Source organism: Mobula birostris, chromosome 12 (genome assembly GCF_030028105.1).
Source record: "Mobula birostris isolate sMobBir1 chromosome 12, sMobBir1.hap1, whole genome shotgun sequence".
NCBI lineage: Eukaryota > Metazoa > Chordata > Chondrichthyes > Myliobatiformes > Myliobatidae > Mobula > Mobula birostris.
In genome coordinates, this window is record NC_092381.1 from 111,200,422 (window position 1) to 111,223,446 (window position 23,025).

At 44.8% G+C, this 23,025-nt stretch overlaps 1 protein-coding gene across 1 annotated transcript in view; it reads left to right on the forward strand.

Moving 5' to 3' along the window:
* Window positions 1-3,793, forward strand: part of ttc9b (tetratricopeptide repeat domain 9B) — a 68,976-nt gene extending 65,183 nt beyond the window's left edge. Inside the window, exon 3 of the mRNA XM_072274563.1 lies at window positions 3,699-3,793. Coding sequence (XP_072130664.1) covers window positions 3,699-3,793 — 95 coding nt within the window. The remainder of the gene's footprint in view (window positions 1-3,698) is intronic.
* Window positions 3,794-23,025: the final 19,232 nt, after the last annotated feature.

Sequence of the window (23,025 nt, forward strand, 5' to 3'; positions counted from 1 at the left end):
CCTCCCATCACCTTAACATCATGTCCACAGGAATTAGCCATTTCCACCCTGGGAGAAAACTCTCTGGCCGTGCACTCGATCAGAATCAGAATCAGAATTAATATCACTGACATATGTCATGAAATTTATTGTTATGCGGCAGTAGTACAGTGCCTCTATGCCTCGTATCATCTTGTACCCTTCTATCAAGTCACCTCTCATTTCCTTCACTCCAAAAGGGAAAAGCCCCGGCTCGCTCGACCTCTCCTCATAAGACATGCCCTTTAATCCAGACAATCTCCTCTGCACCCTCTCTAAAGCTTCCACATCCTTTCTATGATGAGGCCATCAGAAATGCACACAATACTCCAAGTGCGGTCTAACCAGAGTTTTATAGAGCTGCAATACTATTTTTGTGGCTCTTGAATGGAATCTCCTGACTAATGAAGGCCAACACACCACACGCCTTCTTGACCACCCTCTCAGCTTGCACAGCAGTTTTGAGGGGATTGAAGGTTTTTGGTAGACTTCAAGGTCCCTCTGTTCCTCCACACTTCCAGCTGCCAGAGGAAGTGGTAGTTGTGGGTCAACTGCAGCATTTAAGAGCAGTTTGGGTAGTTACAAAGATGTGAGGGTAATGAAGGGCCATGGTCCGGATGCAGGTAGGTGGGACCAGGCAGAAAACCAGGCTCGCTTGTATGAGATGCGCTGGGACTCTAAGACTGCTAAGAATCCCGTGATTATCCTTGTACTCCACCTTCAAGTGAGCTTCCAAACTGTATCGCTTCACACTTCTCTGCATCAAACTCCATTTGCCAATATCTCTGCAGATGTCCTGTCCCATATCCTGTGGAACCTATAGCAACCTACATTATCCACAACTGCTCCACCCTCAGTGTCATCTGCAAACTTACTAACCCATCCTTCCACTTCCTGATCCCAGTTAGTTATAAAGATCACAAAAATCACAGGGGTCCAAGGACAGACCCCTGTGGAACCCTACTGATCACGGGCCTCCAGGCAGGATACGTTCCATCTACTGCCACCCTCTGCCAATCCTCCGCAATCCATAAAGCCAAGTTTCCTTCAATCCCATACCTGTGACTTTCTGGATGAGTGTTCCATGGGGAAGGTTGTCGGACATCTTACTGAAATGCATATACACCACATCCCATCACTTTACCTTCATCAATTTGTTTTGTAAACACCTCGAAAAAAGTCGGTCAGGTTTGTGAGGCATGATCTACCCCTCACAAAGCCACGCTGACTATCCCCAATCAAATTATGCTTCTCCTGGTAAAAAATGCCCCCCCCCCACTTCCCCCGGGTCCCCTCCTCCTTCCCTGTTCTCCTATGGTTCACTCTCTCTCCCCTCAGATTCCTTCTTCTCCAGCCCTTAACTGTTCCCACCCACCTGGCTTACCCACCTTCCAGCTAGCCTCTTTCCCCTCCCCCCCACCTTTTTATCCTGACATCTTCCCCCTTCCCTTCCAGTCCTGAAGAAGGGTTCCGGCCTGAAACTTTAACTGTTTATCTATTTCTGTAGACGCTGCCTGACCTGCCGAGTTTCTTCAGCATTCTGTGTGTATTGCTTTGCTTCTGCAAATGCTTGTAAATCTGTCCCTAGGAAACCTCTCCAATAGTTTGTCCACCACTGACCTAAGACTCAGTTTACAGGATTATCCCTATACCTTTTCTGGAACAAAGGAGTAACATTTGCCACGCTCCGATCTTCCGGTACTGCCCCCGCGGCCAGTGAGGATGCAAAGATCACTGCCAATGGTGCAGAAATCTCTTCCCTCCCTTCCCATATCCCAGGGGTATGTCTGTCTGCATTATTTATCTTAATGTTCTTCAAAGTTCCAACATTGCCTCTTCCTTAATCTCAACATGTTCCGGCACGTTAGCCTGCTCCATGCAGACCTCACTTTGATCAAGGCCCCTCTCACTGAAATAAAGCATTCATTAAGGAGCTCCCCTATCTCCTCCAGCCCCAGGCACATCTCCCTTTTTTATCCCTGGTTGGTCTTACCCTCATGGCTACATGCACATGTGGAACGACTTGGAACTTTCCGTAATCCTGCTTGCCAAGGAATTCTCATGATTCCTTCCAGCTCTCTTATGTCCTTCCTAAGCTCCTTCCTGGCAAACTGATCATTCTCAAGTGCCCTGTTTGATCTTTGCTTCCTAAACTGTAAGTATGCTTTCTTTTTTTTTCCCTGTTCCATCCCTCTTGTCAACCATGGTTCCTTTACCCATCTTTCATCTCCTGGTCTCAGTGGGACCAGCCTATTCAGAACCCCATGCAAATGCTCCTTAAACAACCTCCATATTTCCTGAGAACATCCGTTCCCAATTTATGCTCCCAATTCCTGCCATAAGACCATAAAACATAGGAGCAGAATTAGGCCATTCAGCCCATTGAGTCTGCTCCATCATTCCGTTATTATTTCTCAACCCCATTCTCCTGCCTTCTCTCCATAACCTTTGACGCCCTGACTAATCGAGAACCTATCAAACTCTGCCCCAATGACTTAACCTCCACAGCCGTCAGTGGAAATAAATTCCACAGATTCGCCACTCTCTGGCTAAAGAAACTCCTCCTCATCTCTATTCTAAAACGACCCCTCTCTATTCAGAATCAGAATCAGAATCAGGTTTATTATCACCGGCATGCGATGTGAAATTTGTTAACTTAGCAGCAACAGTTAAATGCAACGCATAATATAGAAGAAAAGTATAATAATAAATAACTAAGTAAATCAATTACATATATTGAATAGGTTAAAAATCATGCAAAAACAGAAATAATATATATTTAAAAAGTGAGGTAGTGTTCAAGGGTTCAATGTCCATTTAGGAATCGGATGGCAGAGGGGAAGAAGCTGTTCCTGAATCACTGAGTGTGTGCCTTCAGGCTTCTGTACCTCCTCCCTGATGGTAACAGTGAGAAAAGGGCATACCCTGGGTGTTGGAGGTCCTTAATAATGGATGCTGCCTTTCTGAGACACCGCTCCCTAAAGATGTCCTGGGTACTTTGTAGGCTAGTACCCAAGATGGAGCTGACTAGATTTATAACCCTCTGCAGCTTCTTTCGGTCTGGTGCAGTAGTCCCCACCCCATTCCAGACAGTGATGCAGCCTGGGCAAAATGCTCTGCTCAGCCATTCTCTTCTGAGGCTGTTCCCTCTGGTTCTAGACTCCCCCTCCATAGGAAACATCTTCTCCACATCCACTCTATCGAGGCCCTTCAATATTCAATAGGTGTCAGTGAGATCCCGCCCCCCCCTCCCCCGCATCACCTCGTTCTTCTGAACGTCAGAGAGTCCAGACCCAGAGCCATCAAACACTCCTTGTATACTAACTCTTTCATTCCTGGGATCATTCTGATGAACCTCTGGACCTTCTCCAATGCCAGTACATCCTTCCAAAGACAAGGGGGCCAAAACTGCAAGTGTGGCCTAACCAGTGCCTTATAAAGCCTCAACATTACATCCCTGCTCAATACCATTGTGATAAGCCACTCCACAATTAAGTACTTTCCCATACAAGACACTCCTGTTCTCATCCTTGGCTATGGTAAAGGTCAGGGAGTTGTGGTCACTGTCTCCAAAGTGCTCATGTACTGAGAGGTCCCTCGCCTGGCCAGGTTCATTGCCTTGTTCCCCAGTGATGAGTCTGGTTCTGCAGTGCGCCTCGTCCGTTGTGTTCTCTCCACAGATACAAACGTGTTCCGATATATTCAGCTGACGGAGATCAAGATGAACCGGTCCAACCAGCGGGAGCAGGAGGGCTATAAGGAGATGGTTGGCTAATGGAACGTGACACCGTCGCAAACATTCTCTCCGCCAGCACTGCATGGATCTAACTTCGACAAAAAGAAACGTCAAACTTCGGGCCATTGGTTTCAAAACAAGAAATCTGACTGGTGTCTTTGGGGTGGTGGGTGACGTCTGGAGGCTGGGGAGGGTGCTGCATCCATATGGACGTTAATAACTTGTATCTAACAGGGGATTTTGGTGTTCACCTCTGGATTGGACCCTTGATAATAACTTGTATCTAACGGGGGATTTCAGTGTTCACCTCTGGGTTGGACCTGCGATCTGCCTTGCAGAAATGTGGAGGTTGTTCAGGGGGGTCTGGATAGGTTTGCCCCACTGAGACAGGGCGAGGATGGTAGGGTGAAGGGACCATGGCTGACAAGAGAGGTAGAGCATTTAGTCATGAGGAAGAAGGAAGGATACTTAATGTCTAGAAAGCAAGAATCACTTAGGGTCTTTGGCCCATCCAACAGCCTGCCACAGTCCATAACCTGTTTCTGCAGGTTGGGGTATCTCATTTATTCATGACCATGGGAGCCTGGAAAACAGCCACTGCACGTTGTGGGTTCATGCCCCGCTTGGAACTGGAGCACAGCTGTATCGGCTGGTACTGAGGGAGTGCTACTCACCCCATCTGATGTTGCCTCCTGGGCAAAGTCCCAAGGGCCTCCCTGTTCTCTTGGACAGATGTGAAAAATTCCAGGGCGTATTTTAGAAAACACAGTATGTTCTCTTACGCAGAGAACATGGGATCTGGTTCTGATCATATTACTGTCCGTGGGATCTTGCTCTCCACATTTTGGCTGCTATTTCTCCCACACCACCACCAAAGTGACTGCCCATCATAAGAATGCCAATGGAGAGTGCCCTGTGTGAAAGGCAGTGCAAGTCAGTCCCCCCTAGCTGATGGAGAGCTCAGGCAGAGGCGTTGCTGCTGGGGTGAGCGGCTGTGGAGTGTGGGGTTCCCGGTGCGTGCCACGACCGCGGTCCCAACAACTTTGTCCAAGGTCCCCAAGCTGCTTGAAGGACCATCAAGTCAGTGAACTGACCTCAGATCTGACCAACATGAACTTTTACTCCACCCCGTCCCAAGTAAAGAAAGTTTGAAGTGCCACACGCAGACACACACACACACACACACACACACACACAAGTACACTCATACGCAGGGGGACAAACGCATGCGCGCGCACACACACACAAACACACACACATACACACACACTCATTCACATACACCTACAGACACACTCACACGCAGAGTAACTTTTATTATATATTTATTGAGATGCAGTTGCCCAGCCGCCCTGATTGAATCACGGGACTGTGGGAGGAAACAGGGGCACCTGGAGGAAACCCACACATCACGGGGAGAGTGTACAAACTCTTTCCAGACAGTGGCGGGAATTGAACCCGGGTCGCCTGTACTGTAAACCATTGTGCTAACCGTTACGCTACCACACTGCCCTTTAAGCGGCTTATTACGCGGCTAATCTAGTTATCTATTCTTTGAAGAAATATAACACACAAACATTAAAAAGTGGCTAATGTCATAGTAGTTATCTAATCTGTTGTAACTGTGAACAAAGTCACTGGAGAGACTCTGAAGCGAGTGGCTATGGAACCCTTTATTGCAGAATAGTTGTATACAGGCATCATATTGAGACACTCTTGGAAGAAGAGTCCTGCCCGACCCAGTATTACATGACATTCATATATTGCCAAGATCAAAGGTAACAACAGGGTAATTCTATTGTTACTATGTATCTACAATGCTTCCTTTGAATTACATACAGTTTTCAAACCATAGTTCCATAAGACCATAGGACAAAGGAGCAGAAGTCAGCCATTCGGCCCATCGAGTCTGCTCCGCCATTTTATCATGAGCTGATCTATTCTCCCATTTAGTCCCAGTGCCCCGCCTTCTCACCATAACCTTTGATGCCCTGGCTACTCAGATACCTATCAATTTCTGCCTTAAATACACCCAATGACTTGGCCTCCACTGCTGCCCGTGGCAACAAATTCCATATTCACCAGCCTCTGACTAAAAAAATTTCTTCGCATCTCTGTTCTGAATGGGCGCCCTTCAATCCTTAAGTCATGTCCGCTTGTACTAGACTCCCCCACCATGGGAAACAACTTTGCCACATCCACTCTGTCCATGCCTTTCAACATTCGAAATGTTTCTATGAGGTCTCCCCTCATTCTTCTAAACTCCAAGGAATACAGTCCAAGAGTGGACAAACGTTCCTTATGTTAACCCTCTCATTCCCGGAATCATTCTAGTGAATCTTCTCTGTACCCTCTCCAACGTCAGCACAACCTTTCTTAAATAAGGAGACCAAAACTACCCACAGTACTCCAAGTGAGGTCTCACCAGCGCCTTATAGAGCCTCAATATCACATCCCTGTTCCTATACTCTATTCCTCTAGAAATGAAAGCCAACATTGCATTCGCCTTCTTTACCACCGACTCAACCTGGAGGGTATCCTGTACGAGGACTCCCAAGTCCCGTTGCATCTCAGAACTTTGAATTCTTTCCCCATTTAAGTAATAGTCTGCCCGTTTATTTCTTCTGCCAAGGTGTATAACCATACACTTTCCAAACACCTCCTTCTTTGCACCCATACTCCAGACACCCAAAATGAATGTTAATCTCCACGGACACTAGGCCACATTCATTCTTCATTTGTGATTCAGCCCAACCTGAAGCTCCAGGAAGCCCATTGTTCCGAGCTGTGTTTTCAATTCAATCTGCAATCCACATTCATGTCTGAAGATTGCTTGCTGGTGAAGTTAATATTTGCTATATACACTAACTCCACAACACGGCCAAACCGACTCCTTCCAGAATTGTAACACACAAACACCGATACACTCATTCCCATATGCCTACTCTCACATAGGTGATGTATGTAATAGTGGGCGCCTATCCCTTCTAGAACTGTTTCAGTCTGGAGACTCCCAGAGCCTCTCTGCCTGCCTCCTCACAGTAATCACTGCAAGAAATGGTGCTTTGCACAGTGGAGGTCCTTCTATAAATGAAAGAGTTTAAATTACTGCCTGTCCTCCAGTAACACAGAGAGTAAACGTCAGGAACAAAACCGTGAAACTTTATCTGAATTGAAACCCCAAATTTGCCCTCATTCGGACTGAGGTGGTGTGTGGACCCAAGAGACAGTGAGCCGTTGATTGCAGAGATGTAACATGCCACATACGTTAAGCAGATGTAAAGTTCCTCCAACACACTGCCAGCACCCCCCTTAAACAGAAAATAATCTGCAGATGCTACACCCCCCTTAATCCCAGAGCCTCCGGCAACTTCACACGCCATGTCCCCCTAGACCCTGCATTGAAACTATTTCCTTTCCGATTGCAAAGTTGCTTCTGCTGATAACAATCATGGAAATTTGAAATATCAACTTCTTCCTAAAAGTTCAAATGGTTGAATGTTGTCACTGAACCCTGGCCAATGAGAGCTAGCTCCTGAGACAACTCTTCCCCGCCCCGACCCCTTGACTCGGAATGAGCTGCCCCACTCAATGCTGATTGGAGGAAAATGGTGATTGCCAATTCATGACATCATCCCTGGCCTATTCAATCAGAAAGGTGGGTGAGCAATATAAATCTGATTGTGTAAGTTTTTATTCAGGACATGATATCCCAGAATGTTATGGTTTCAATAAAGCATCTAAAATGATCAAAGTCAAATATTTTGCCGTGATAATTTAAGTTTGATTTGTTTTCACAGCTGTCTGCTTTAGCAGGAATGATGCCATTGGAAGGGGTAAGATCATAGTTGAAGATCAGCCAGTGGCCACAGTATCAGGTACCTCCTGTACCTAACACAGTGGCCTCTGTGTGTACTTGCATGATCTTCTGCTGCTGTAGCCCATCCACTTCAAAGTTCGATGTGTTGTGCCTTTAGAGATGCTCTTCTGCACACGCCGTTGTAGTCTGAGTTCAAGTTTATTGTCAATGAAATAGAACAATGTTCCTCCGGACCACTATGCACCCACAAACCATAAATCACACACAAAACAAAATATTACCATAAATAAGTGAATAAAACATAGTTCAAAAAGTGTGTAGTGAATAGCATGGGTGAACAATAAATAATAAACAGGTTGGTAAACAGTTAACAGCTTGCTGTCTTAATCACCTGTGTCCTAGTCCTAGTATTACCCAGTCTAGAAGTTCTAGTCCTTTTGTGTGTTTTGCATCAACTTCTGTAACCTCTAGAGTCTGTTGTGCGTGAAAATCCCAGGAGATCAGCAGTTTCTGAGATACTCAAACCACCCTGTCCGGCACCAACGATCATTCCGGGGTCAGAATCTTTCCCTATCCTGATGTTTGGTCTGAACAACAACTGAACCTCCTGACCACGTCTTCGTGTTTCTCTGCATTGAGTTGCTGCCACGCGATTGGCTGATTAATGAGCAGGTGTACAGGTGAACCTAGAAAAGTGGCCACAGAGTTGAGCAGCATGGCACCTGAGGGCAGCTCCTTCACCAAGAGGGTGGTGAGAGGAAGGAATCAGTTCCCAGAGGAACTGGTTGACGTAGACTACATCTCTTTTAATTGGTAAAATTGGGTTACTGAGGTACAATGAAAATCTTTGTTTTGCATGCCAGCGATACAGATCATTTCCTCACATCAGCGCATTGAGGAAACAAAAACAGAACGCAGAATGAAGTGTTACAGTTACCAAGAAAGTACAGTGTAAAGTTCAAAGTAAGTTTACTATCAAAGAATCTACATGTCACCATATCCCTGAGATTCATTTTCTTTCAGGCATTCACAATAGAACAAAGAAAAACTGCACACAAAGATGGACAAACGACCAATGTGCAAAAGAAGACAAACTGTATGAATACGAAAATACATAATAGATACATACATAAATAGCTAGGCAGACAGACAGGCAGACAGACAGACAGACAGACAGACAGGTAGATAGATAGGTAGATAGATAGGTAGACGGACAGACAGACAGGCAGACAGATAGTCAGACAGACAGACAGGCAGACAGACAGGCAGACAGACAGACAGACAGACAGACAGGTAGATAGATAGGTAGATAGATAGGTAGACGGACAGACAGACAGGTAGACAAACAGATAGACAGACAGGTAGACAGATAGATGGATAGACAGACAGACAGACAGATAGTCAGACAGGTAGACAGATAGGTAGACGGACAGACAGACAGGCAGACAGACAGGCAGACAGACAGACAGACAGTCAGACAGGTAGATAGATAGGTAGACGGACAGACAGACAGGCAGACAGACAGACAGTCAGACAGGTAGATAGATAGGTAGACGGACAGACAGACAGACAGGCAGACAGACAGGTAGACAGATAGGTAGACAGACAGACAGACAGGTAGACAAACAGATAGACAGACAGGTAGACAGATAGATGGATAGACAGACAGACAGTCAGACAGGTAGACAGATAGGTAGACGGACAGACAGACAGGCAGACAGACAGACAGACAGTCAGACAGGTAGATAGATAGGTAGACGGACAGACAGACAGGCAGACAGACAGACAGTCAGACAGGTAGATAGATAGGTAGACGGACAGACAGACAGGCAGACAGACAGACAGTCAGACAGGTAGACAGATAGGTAGACGGACAGACAGACAGGTAGACAAACAGATAGACAGACAGGTAGACAGATAGATGGATAGACAGACAGACAGATAGACAGGTAGACAGACAAATAGACAGGTAGACAGATAATATTGAGTACAGGAGATGGGATGTTATGTTGAAGTTGTACAAGATGTTGGTGAGAACTAATTTGGAGCATTGTGTGCATATTTGGTCACCTACCTACAGGAAAGATGTAAATAAGGTTGAAAGAATACAGAGAAAATTTACAAGGATATTGCTGGAACTAGAAAATCTGATTTATACAGAAAGGTTGAATACATTAGGATTTTGAAATTAGAAGTTTGAGAGGTCTACAAAATTATGAGCAGTATAGATAGGGTAAATTAAAATAGTTTTTTTTTCCACTGAGTTTGGGTGGGACTACAACTGGAAATCATGGGTTAAGGGTGAAAGGTGAAAAGATTATGGGGAACATGAGGGGAAACTTCTTCACTCAGAGGGTAGTGAGAGTGTGGAACGAGCTGACAGAGCAGGTGGTGCATGCGAGCTCGATTTCAATGTTTAAGAGAAGTTTGGATAGGTACAAGGATGGTAGGGGTATGGAGGTCTATGGTTATTAGGAGTAGGCGGTTTAAATGGTTCAGCACGGACTTGATTGGCCAAATGGCCTGTTTCTGTGGTGTACTTTTCTATGGTTCTATGACTATATTTAGAACATAAGTTGTAGAGTCCTTGAAAGTGAGTCCATAGGTCTCCAGGCAGACAATAAGCTGCAAGGCCATTATGAGGCCAAGGATCCTTCTCATCATACAGGAGGTCCATTCAATAGTCTGATAACAGTGGGATAGAGGCTGTCCCTGAGCCTGGTGGGACGTGCTTTCAGGCTTTTGTACCTTCTGCCCGATGGGACAGGAGAGAAGAGAGAATGTCGGGGGTTGGTGAGGTCTTTGATTATGCTGGCTGCTTTACTGAGGCAGTGAGAAGCAGCTTGCTTCTTGTAGTAGCTTGTTATCTTAAACTAGTCAATGATAAATGTGTGGCACAGCCAGTGTGGGCAAAATCACAACTCCTAATTCAATGTGAATAAGGAGTTGAATTAAAAATAAAGTTAGAGGTTCAGAGAGACGTAGCCAGCTGCTGGTGTGGTGGTATCTGCACCGGACTTCGAGGAGAGTGGTCCTGGGTTGGCATTGGGCCGGCTCCTTGCACGCTTTTTATCCATGCTGGGTTGAGTGTCGAGCGAGCACTCAGCCTCGAAAAAAGCAGATAGAAATGCTAAAGAAACTGCAAGGTTGTCGCCTGGTGTGTCAGAAGGCGTGGAAAGGAATAACATGGTGGGATGGTGCTCAGGAATTTGAGAGTAGTTGGATGGACAATGCAGCTGGGATGGACTTGTTGGGCTGAAGGACTTTATCTATTTATTTTTACTTGTTTTATTTAATTAATTTATTTATTGGGATACGGCATGTTTCAGGTCTTTCGAGCCACGTCACCCAGCAACCCCCAATTTAACCCTAGCCTAATCATGGGACAATTTACAATGACCAATTATTCCCCGAGTTTGGCGATTTACTTGCAAACGTTTCATCACCATATCAGGAGAGTTCATCAGTGCACTGTTGATTGTGATGTGTCCTTCTTCTTCTTCTTGTTTTACGGCGGTTGGCACCCAGCTCAGTGGAGCACTGTGGTGTGTCCTCTGAATGCTCGGCCTTTATATACTTATCAATCAGCTGATTAGTTAGCATTTCAGATACTCAATTGTGATGAGGGGAGGGGGTCTCATCGCTGATTGGCTGCATGGTGAACTATGTGCATTGTGGCCAATCAGTGACGAGATTTCCTCCCCATATCACAATTGAGTTTCTGAAATGACGACCAATCAGCTGAATGATAAATATATACAGTGGTATGCAAAGGTTTGGGCACCCCAGTCAAAATTTCTGTTACTGTGAATAGTTAAGTGAGTAGAAGATGAACTGATCTCCAAAAGTCATAAAGTTAAAGATGAAACATTCTTTTCAACATTTTAAGCAAGATTAGTGTATTATTTTTGTTTTGTACAATTTTAGAGTGAAAAAAAGGAAAGGAGCACCATGCAAAAGTTTGGGCTCCCCAAGAGATTTGAGCTCTCAGATAACTTTTACCAAGGTCTCAGATCCTTAATTAGCTTGTTAGGGCTATGGCGTGTTCACAGTCATCATTAGGAAAGGTCAGGTGATGCAAACTTCAAAGCTTTATAAATACTCTGACTCCCCAAACCTTGTCCCAACAATCAGCAGCCATGGACTCCTCAAAGCAGCTGCCTAGCACTCTGAAAATTAAAATAATTGATGCCCACAAAGCAGGAGAAGGCTATAAGAAGATAGCAAAGCATTTTCAGGTAGTTGTTTCCTCAGTTCGTAATGTAATTAAGAAACGGCAGTTAACAGGAACGGTGGAGGTCAAGTTGAGGTCTGGAAGACCAAGAAAACTTTCCGAGAGAACTGCTCGTAGGATTGCTAGAAAGGCAAATGAAAACCCCCATTTGACTGCAAAAGACCTTCAGGAAGATTTAGCAGACTCTGAAGTGGTGGTGCACTGTTCTACTGTGCAGCGACACCTGCACAAATGTGACCGTCATGGAAGAGTCATCAGAAGAAAACCTTTCCTGCGTCCTCACCACAAAATTCAGCATCAGAAGTTTGCAAAGGAACATCTAAACAAGTCTGGTGCATTTTGGAAACAAGTCCTGTGAACTGATGAAGATAAAATAGAACTTTTTGGCTGCAATGAGCAAAGGTAAGGGTGCAGAATTTCATGAAAAGAACCCCTCTCCAACTGTTAAGCACAGGGGTGGATCGATCATGCTTTGGGCTTGTGTTGCAGCCAGTGACACGGGGAACATTTCACTGGTAGAGGAAAGAATGAATTTAATTAAATACCAACAAATTCCGGAAGCAAACATCACACCGTCTGTAAATAAGCTGAAGGAGGAAATGGGCTGGTTTTAGCATCAACTGGTTACTCTTTTCCATAGATGCTGCCTGAGCTGCTGAGTTGCTCCAGCATTTCGTGCGTGTCACTTTGAATTTCCAGCATCTGCAGATCTTGTTTATTTTAGCTGTTGTTATTGTGTTGCTTGTTGTGTTCTGTGTTGTTCTGCCAGGCATTGTGGGCATGCACTGTTGGTGCCAGAATCTGTGGTGATACTTGCAGACTGCTCACAGCACGTACGACCATAAGATATAGGAGCAGAAGTAGGCCATTTGGCCCATCAAGCCTCCTACATCATTTCATCATGACTGATCCATTATCCCTCTCAGGTCCAATCTTCTGCCTTCTCTCTGCATCCCTTCATGGCCTGACTAATCAAGAATCTATCAACCTCTGCCTTAAATATACCCAATGACTTGGTCTCCACAGCCGCCTGTGGTAACAAATTCCAGAGATTCAGCACTCTCTCGTTAAAGAAATTCCTCCTCAACTCTGTTCCAAAAGGACGCCTCTCTATTCTGAGGCTGTGTCCTCTGGTCTTAGATCCCCCTCTCCACAGGAAACATTCTCTCCACATCCACTCCATCAAAGTCTTTCAACACTAAATAGGTTTCAATGAAATCTGCCCGCCCCCAATTTTTCTGAATTCCATTAAGTACAGGCCCATAGCTATCAAACACTCCTCATATGACAAGCCTTTCAATCCCAGAATAATTCTCATGAACCTCCTCTGAACCCTCTCCAACGTCAGCACATCCTTTCTTAGATAAGGGGCCCAAAACTGCTCACAATACTCCAAATGAGGCCTCACCAGTGCCTCAACATCTTTGACTTTTATATTCTAGACCTCTCGAAGTGAATGCTAACGTTGCATTTGCCTTCCTCACCAAAAGCTAAAGTTAACCTTTAGGGGATCCTGCATGAGGATGCTCAAGTCTCTATACACCTCCGATTTTTGAATTTTCTCTCCATTTAGAAAACAGTGTACACTTTTGTTTCTTCTACCAAAGTGCATGGTCATACACTTTACGACATTCCTTGGTTGTGTTAGTTGTTAATGCAAGTGATGCATTTTACCACAATTTTCAATGTTCATGTGAGAAACAAATCTGAAATCCAAGTCATTAGGAACATGTCAGTACAAAATTTATTTGAGGAGTCAGTGTTTTTCTATCAGGATGGATAAGAAAATGTCCCACAGAATGCCAGAGGAACTTAGCAGATCAGATGAAGGGTCTTGGCCTGAAACGTCAACTCTTTATTCCTCTGCGTGGATGGAGCCTGACCTGCTGATTTCCTCCAGCACCTTGTGTGTGTTACTTTGGATTTCCAGCATCTGCAGAATCGCTTGTATGTAGAAAACCTCCTAGCTCCTTCAGATGCTGGTGAAAGTTGGTAGCTCGGGCTGAGGTGTTTGATGTTCAGTGTTCGCCAAGCTTGGCAACTGGTTTGCAGACGTTTCATCACCAGTCGAGGAGACATCCTCAGTGTGCAGGTCGTGGTGTTTCTCTCTGGGAGTGTTCAGTTGACCTTCTGGTAACTCTGTAAGCAAACATATTGAAATAGACACCATCTATGAACCCTTAAAAGCCAAAGAAACGCAAGCCAATAGAATTCAAACTTCATCTGAAGGGGTAGAAAAGCAGAACCAAGGCAAGCAAATGGGGCATGTATAAACATGGGCACTTGCGGAGAGAAACACCAACAACTGCACACTGAGGATTTACCTGGACTGGTGATGAAACGCCTGCAAGCTGGTTGCCAGGCTCAGCAAACACCGAACACCATATCCCATCTCCTGTTTCAATAGGGACAGGTCTTAAGGGAGTAAAAATGGATAGCTTGGTTTTGCTAAGGTTCAGTAGCACCCTGCATCGGGAGCTGACAGTTCGTGACTCTGTAGTGTAGTACAGCACAGAAACGGGACCTTCAGGCCAACTGGTGGTCCATGGTGACCAAGATGGCCACTACAGCTCAATGCTCAGGAGATGATCCACCTCCAATTCCAGCAACTTACCCTCCCTATGTTTAATCACTCCACCATTAGGATTGAGCCCTCTGCCGTCTGGCTCCAGGATTCCCTCCCTAACGCTTCCTCCCTCTCAACTTCCATTTTCGTCTGCTCCTCCATCGATGGTGAACCGACTAGAAGAAAGAACAGGGAATTTCTCCTAGATGTGTGGGGCCAACCAGGTACATTTCTTCAAACACAGTCGCTCAGCTCATTAAAGATCAGCTTTATATGTTCACATGCGCATCAAAACATTGAAATGTACTGCATCATATTTGCATCAACAACCAAACACAATCCGAGAAAGGGCTGGGGCAGCCCACAATGGGGATAACTTCACTCAACTTCACTTGCCCCATCGTTGAAATGTTCCCACAATCAATGGACTCATTTTCAAGGACTCTTCATCTCAAGTTCTTGATATTTATTGCTTATCTTTTTATCATTATTATTATTTCTTTCTTTTTGTATTTGCACAGTTTCTTGTCTCCTGCGCTCTGGTTGAACGCCCAAGCTGGGCAGACTTTCATGGATTGTGTTATGGTTATTATTCTATCGTCTTATTGAGTATGCCCACAAAAAAACGAATCTCAGGGTTGTGTATGGTGACATGTATGCACTTTGAAAATAAAATTTACTTTGAACTTTAAATTGTCTCCCAGGTCGTGTGTGTAAATCTGACATTAAAACAGAATCTGGTGGGAAATACTCAGAGGGCCAGGCAACAGCTGTGGAACGAGAGAAAAAAAACAGGGCTCCCATTTGAGGCCAGTGGTCTTTCATTAGAAGAGTCCTGAGGACTGATGAACAATCTTGACTTGAAGCATAAAGAAAAAAAAAGATGTATCACATCTACATCAAACCAGACAGTGAAATGTGTCATTTGTGTTAGTGACCAACATAGTCCAAGGATGTGCTGGGGGCAGCTAGTGTCACCACGCTTCTGGTACCAACATAGCATGCCCACAATTCACTAGCTTTCACCCGTACAGTACCTCTTTGAGATGCAGGAGGAAACCAGAGCACCCAGAGGAACCCATGCAGTCACGGGGAACACATACAAAATCCTTACCGTCAGCAGCGGGAATTGAAACTCCAAAAGAGATTGCTGGGGCTTTAAAGAGATTGCACTAACCCTTACACTGCGTGCCACATATTACTGGTGCTTGTTGCAGAGACTGGGGACCAAGCCCACATCAGTGATCATTGCAAGAAAGTTCTCATTGGCTGGTTATTTTCTCACCTGCCTAGGTTTAGCTGTAAGATCTGGCACTGGTGGTCAAAGGTGAAATGGCAAGGATATGGCAAAGAAGATGAAATGGCAAGGAAACAGTCCTGTTTTTAACCATATAACAATTACAGCACGGAAACAGACCATCTCGGCCCTTCTAGTCCGTGCCGAACTCTTACTTTCACCTAGTCCCACCGGCCTGCACTCAGTCCATAACCCTCCATTCCTTTCCTGTCCATAGAGCTGACCAATTTAACTGTAAACAACATCGAACCTGCCTCAACCACTTCTACTGGAAGCTTGTTCCACACAGCTACCACTCTCTGAGTAAAGTTCCCCCTCATGTTACCCCTAAACTTTTGCCCTTTAACTCTCAACTCATGTCCTCTTGTTTGAATCTCCCCCTCGAGCACCTCATTTATGATGGGATTCCAGTATCCTTCATCCAGGCCATGCTCTCTTCTTGCTGCTGCCATCAGGCAGGAGGTACAGGACCCTCAGGTCCCACACCACCAGGTTCAGGAACAGTTATTACCCGACAACCATCAGGCTCCTGAACCAGTGTGGATAACTTCACTCACCACAATGAGCCTCAGGTCCCACACCACCAGGTTCAGGAACAGTTATTACCCCACAACCATCAGGCTCCTGAACCAGTGTGGATAACTTCACTCAACTCAACTCTGAACTGATCCCACAACCTACAGACTCACTTTCAATACTCTGCAACTCGTGCTCTCAGTATTATTGTATTTGCACAGTTTGTCTTTTGCACATTGATTACTTGTCAGTCTTTATTTATGCATAGTTTTTCGTAAATTCTATTGTATTTTTTATTTTCCTGTAAATGCTTACAAGAAAAATAAGCTTGATATAGAACATGGTGACATATACGTACTTTGATAATAAATATGACTTTGGCTTTTATGTACTTCTTGGATCAAGACCCGAGGAAATGTTGCAGCTCTGTAAAACCCTGGTTAGACCACACTTGGAGTATTGTGCTCAGTTCTGATCGCCTCATTATAGGAAGGATGTGGAAGCTTTAGAGAGGGTGCAGAGGAGAGCTACCAGGATGCTGCCAGGATTAGAGAGCATGTCTTATGGGTATAAGTTGAGTGAGGGCGGGCTTTTCTCTTTGGAGCAAAGGAAGATGAGAGGTGACTTGAGAGAGGTGTACAAGATGACATAGAGAGAGGGTGGTGGGTGCCTGCTGGAACCTGATGTGATAGTGGTATTTAAGAAGCTTTTAGACAAACACATCAACATATAGGGAATGGGAGAATATAGATCATAGGCAAGCAGGAGAGATTTAGTTTAATTTGGTGACTTGATACAGGTGTACAAGATGATAGGAGCCACAGATCGAGTGGACAGCCAGAGACTTTTTCCCAGGGTGGAAATGGCTAATGTGAGGGGCATAATTTTAAGGTGATTGGAGGGAAGCGTAGGGGGGGATGCCAGAGGTATGTTTATTACACAGAGTGTGATGGGTGTGTGGAAGACCCTGCCAGGGATGATGGTAGAGTCAGGTACATTAGGGAAATTTAAAAAATTCTTAGGCACATGAATGATTGAAAATTGGAGGCTGTGTAGGAGGGAAGAGTTAGGTTGGTCTTCCTCTTCTCCAAATCCCATCGCCCCTACTGTCTCATAGGCCACCAAGAGCTGGAGTACTCTGTCCTGGGCCAGAAGCTGATCAGCCTTGTGGCTTCCACTTTCACCACACGACTTTGTATGTCTGAAAGGAGAAGGTCACTTCTCTCCCAGGGATGAGCTCTTTGGAGCTTCATCCGGCATTCCCAGAGCTCTGGATTTTTCCAGGTTGGGGCTGCTAGCCCCATGCCTAATCCTCCTTCTTTCACAGTTGGGTTTAGGACCACCTAGGGTGGAGTTTTAGATCAATTTAGATTGTCTGCTGTGTCCGGACTCCCAATGCTGAGACCCCTGGTAAATTGAGGGAACTGCTTCACTGAGCACCTTGTTCCATCTGCCACAAGCGGGACTTCCCAGTGGCCAAATGTTTAAAATCTGAGTCTGACGTGTCGGTCCATGGCCTCCTCTTGTGTCAAGGTGCTCCTCAGGGTGGAGGAAAAACACCTTGTATTCTGTCTGGGCAGCCTCCAAACTGATGGCACGAATATCAATTCCTCCCTTAGGTAAACAAATTATCCCCCACCCCCACCCCTCCTCTGTTCCCCATTCTTACCATTTACCTCTTCTCACCTGTCTATTTCTTCCCCCTGGGTCCCCTTCTCCTTCCCTTTCTCCTATGGTCCACCTGCCTCTCCTATCAGATTCCTTCCTCTCCAGCCCTTGACCTTTCCCACCCACCTGGCTTCACCTATCACCTTCTAACTATCCTCCTCCCCCTCCCTCCCCCAACCATTTCATTCTGACCTCTTTCCCACTTCCTTTCCGATCATGAAGAAGGGTCTCGGCACAAAATATCGACTGGTTATTCATTTCCTGACCTGCATTTTGTGCGTGTTGTTTTAGATTGATGTTGGGACACAACATCTTGGGCCCAAGGGCCTGTACTCCTGTACTGTGCTATAAGGTTCTATGTTCTAAGACCGGGGTGAAAATGATAAAGGTTGGGAGCTCCTGACAATCTGAGACCAATTTGGGTGTAATTTAACATCTGACACGGTTTCAAGGTCAGGTGGAAACGGAGTGGAAGGAGCAGCACGAAAATAACATTGTATTGTGGCCTGTGCAAAACGGGTGCGATGCTTATTCAACCAAATAAGATCATGAGACATCGACTGTGGGGAACAGAGCAGGTTTTCTAACTGGCTGCATCACCACCCAGTGTGGAGAGGCCACTGCACAGGATCAGAAAAAAGCTGCAGAGGGTTGTAAACTCAACCAGCTCAGTCGTGGGCACTGGCCTCCCCGGCACTGAGGACACCTTCAAAAGACAGCACCCATCGCTAAGGACCTCCATCACCCAGGACATGCCCTCTTCTCATCCCTACCATCATCAAGGAGGTACAGGAGCCTGAAGACACACACTCAACGATTTGGGAACAGCTTCTTCCCCTCTGCCATCCGATTTCTGAATGCACATTGAACCCATCAACACTACCTCACTGCTTTTGTTTTGCTCTCATTTTCCACTACCTAATTAATTTAATTTTAGATTTTTTTTAGGCATCAGTTAGTCTCATGAGACCATGGATTTGGACCTTAGGAGGTTTCCAGAGCACAGGCCTGGGCAAGGTTGTATGGAAGACCAGCAGTTGCCTATGCTGCAAGTCTCCCCTCTCCACGCCACCGATGTTGTCCAAGGGAAGGGCATTAGGACCCATACAGCTTGGCACCAGTGTCGTCGCAGAGCATTGTGTGGTTAAGTGCCTTGCTCAAGGACACAACACACTGCCTCAGGCAAGGCTCGAACTAGCGACCTTCAAATCACTAGACGAACGCCTTAACCACTTGGCCACGCGCCAACACGTGATATATATTTCTTATTGCAACGTATATTATGCATTGTACTAGTGAGAAGTTTAAGGGGAACATGAGGGGGAACACCTTCACTCAAAGGGTGGTGAGAGTGTGGAATGAGTGGTGCATGCGAGCTCGATTTCAACATTGAAGAAAAGTTTAGATAGGTACATGGATAGTAGGGTTATGGAGGGCTATGGTCTAGGTGCAGATTAATAGCAGTTTAAATGGTTTTAGCATGGACTAGATGGGCCGAAGGGCCTGATTTTTGTGTTGTACTTTTCTATGACTCTATAACTCTGTTGGTTCCAGTTGTGTGATGGGATGATGTTGTGAAGATTATATTGCTTCGGCTTCAATCTACACCCAGAACATAAGACATAGGAGAAAAATTAGGCCACTCAACCCATCAAGTCTGCTCTGCCATTCCATCATGGCTGATTTATTATCACTCAACCCCATTCTCTTGCCTTCTCCCCGTGACCTTTGCTGCCCTGACCAACCAAGAACCTATCGGCCTCTGGCTTAAATGACGTGGCCTCCACAGCTGTCTGGGACAATTCTTGGTGCATTTGCCCCCAGGAAGACCTGTGGTGACCCTCCATGCCCTGATCTGCCTCACGTTGTTCAACTGCAGTAGTTGGGTGAGGACCACATTTACTGCAGGAAATGTTTTAATGTAAAGAGGAAAACAAACACCAATCCACAGGGGAGGTGTAAGCGATGTTGTTTATTGGTAACCATAGAGATGTTGCCACGATGACTGTGCATCTGCTCCCAGTAAGCGAGCCTTTAGAGCTTTTGAGCTATGAAAGATTTTAAAATCCATAAATCAGTTTAGAAAAAAGGTGGAGGTGTTAATGTTGTGACTGCATGATGGGTCGCCAGTCTACTTTCTGGAATGTTCTGTGGGTTTGAGAAAAGCTCTCACTCCAAAGATAGGGTGTCACCAGGCCTACAGAAACAAAATGACCTCACAGCTTCCTTCCCTTTTATGCAGGAAAAGCTCCCTGTGAAAATTCCAGACAGATGCTCAGTCTTGAGCGGACTTCCCACATCCTCTTTCCAGCTGACTGGGGCCGCGCTCATATCCAGGTTAAGATTTAGATACACTTATCTATCGCATGTACATCGAAACATACAGTGAAATGCCTCGTTTGCAATAACAAGCAACACAACCTACATCTATTTTAATGCTAGGGGCATTATAAGAAAGGTGGATGAGCTTAAAGCATGGATTGACACCTGGAAGTATGATGTTGTAGCTATTAGTGAAACATGGTTGCAAGAGAGGTGTGATTGGCAATTAAATATTCCTGGATTTCGTTGCTTCAGGTGTGATAGATCGGAGGGACAAGAGGGGGAGGTGTTGCATTGCTTGTCAGAGAAAATACTACAGCGGTGCTCTGGCAGGGTAGATTCAAGGGCTCATCTAGGGAGGCTATTTGGGTGGAATTGAGGAATGGGAAAGGTGTAGTAACACTTATAGGGGTGTATTATAGACCACCAAATGGAGAGTGAGAAGTGGAGGAGCAAATTTGTAAGGAGATAGCAGATATTTGTAGTAAGCACAAGGTTGTGATTGTGGGAGATTTTAATTTTCCACACATAGACTGGGAAGCCTGTAAAAGGGCTGGATGGTTTGGAGTTTGTCAAATGTGTGCAGGATAGTTTTTTGCAGCAATACATAGAGATACCAACTAGAGCAGGGACAGTGTTGGATCTCCTGTTAGTGAATGAGATAGGTTAGGTGATGGAGGTTTGTGATGGGAAGAACTTTGGGTCCAGTGATCACAATGCCATTAGTTTCAATATAATTATGGAGAAGGATAGGTTCCAGGGTTGAGATTTTTGATTAGAGAAAGGCTAACTTTGAGGAGATGTGAAAGGTTCTAGTAGGAGTGAATTGGGATAATTTGTTTTATGGGAAGGATGTAATAGAGAAATGGAGGTCATTTAAAGGTGAAATGTTGAGGGTACAGAATCTTTATGATCCTGTTAGGTTGAAGGGAAAGGTGAAAAGTTTGAGAGAGCCATAGTTTTCAAGGGATATTGGAAACTTGGTTTGGAAAAAGAGAGATATCTACAATAAATACAGGCAGTATGGAGTAAATGAGGTGCTCGAGGAATATAAAGAATGTAAAAAGAATCTTAAGAAAGAAATTAGAAAAGCTAAAACAAGATATGAGGTTGCTTTGGCAAGTAAGGTGAAAATAAATCCAAAGGGTTTCTACAGTTATATTAATAGAAAAGGGATAGTGAGGGATAAAATTGTTCCTTAGAGAATCAGAGTGGATGGCTATGTGTGGAGCCAAAAGTGATGGGGGAGATTTTGAACAATTTCTTTTCTTCGGTATTCACTAAGGAGAAGGATATTGAATTGTGTAAGGTAAGGGAAACAAGTAGGGTAGTTATGGAAACTATGATGATTAAAGAAGAGGAAATACTGGCGCTTTTAAGGAATATAAAAGTGGATAAGTCTCTGGGTCCTGACAGAATATTCTCTAGGACCTTGAGGGAAGTTAGTGTGGAAATAGCAGGGGCTCTGACAGAAATATTTCAAATGTCATTAGAAATGGGGATGGTGCCGGAGGATTGGCGTATTGCTCACGTTGTTCCATTGTTTAAAAAGGGTTCTAAGAGTAAACCTAGCAATTATCGGCCTGTGAGTTTGACATCAGTGGTGGGTAAATTGCTGGAAAGTATTCTTAGAGATGGTATATATAATCACCTGGATAGACAGGGTTTGATTAGGAGCAGTCAACATGGATTTGTGCGTGGCAGGTCATGTTTGACAAATCTTATTGAATTTTTTGAAGAGGTTACTAGGAAAGTTGACGAGGGTAAATTGGTGGATGTTGTCTATATGGACTTCAGTAAGGCCTTTGACAAGATTCCACCTGGAAGGTTAGTTAGGAAGGTTCAATCGTTAGGTATTAATATTGAAGTAGTAAAATGGATTCAACAGTGGCTGGATGGGAGATGCCAGAGAGTAGTGGTGGATAACTGTTTGTCAGATTGGAGGCCAATGACTAGTGGTGTGCCTCAGGGATCTGTACTGGGTCCAATGTTGCTTGTCATATACATTAATGATCTGGATGATGGGGTTGTAAATTGGATTAGTAAGTATGCAGATGATACTAAGATAGGTGGGGTTGTGAATAATGAAGTAGGTTTACAAAGCTTGCAGGGAGATTTAGGCCAATTAGAAGAGTGGGCTGAAAGATGGCAGATGGAGTTTAATGCTGATAAGTGTGAGGTGCTACATTTTGGTAGGACTAATCAAAACAGGACATACATGGTAAATGATAGGGCATTGAAGAATGCAGTAGAACAGAGGGATCTAGGAATAATGGTGCATAGTTCCCTGAAGGTGGAATCTCATTTGGATAGGGTGGTGAAGAAAGCTTTTGGTATGCTGGACTTTATAAATCGGTGCATTGAGTATAGGAATTGGGATGTAATTTGGAGTATTGTGTACAGTTCTGGTCACTGAATTATAGGAAAGATGTCAACAAAATAGAGAGAGTACAGATAAGATTTACTAGAATGTTACCTGGGTTTCAGCACCTAAGTTACAGGGAAAGGTTGAACAAGTTGGGTCTTTATTCTTTGGAGTGTAGAACGTTGAGGGTGGACTTAATAGAGGTATTTAAAATTATGAGGGGGATAGATAGAGTTGACATGGATAGGCTTTTTCCATTGAGAGTAGGGGAGATTCAAACAAGAGGACATGAGTTGAGAGTTAGGGGGCAAAAGTTTTGGGGTAACATGAGGGGGAACTTCTTTACTCAGAGAGTGGTAGCTGTGTGGAATGAGCTTCCAGCAGAAGTGGTTGAGGCAGGTTCGATATTGTCATTTAAAGTAAAATTGGATAGCTATATGGACAGGAAAGGAATGGAAGGTTATGGGCTGAGTGCAGGTTGGT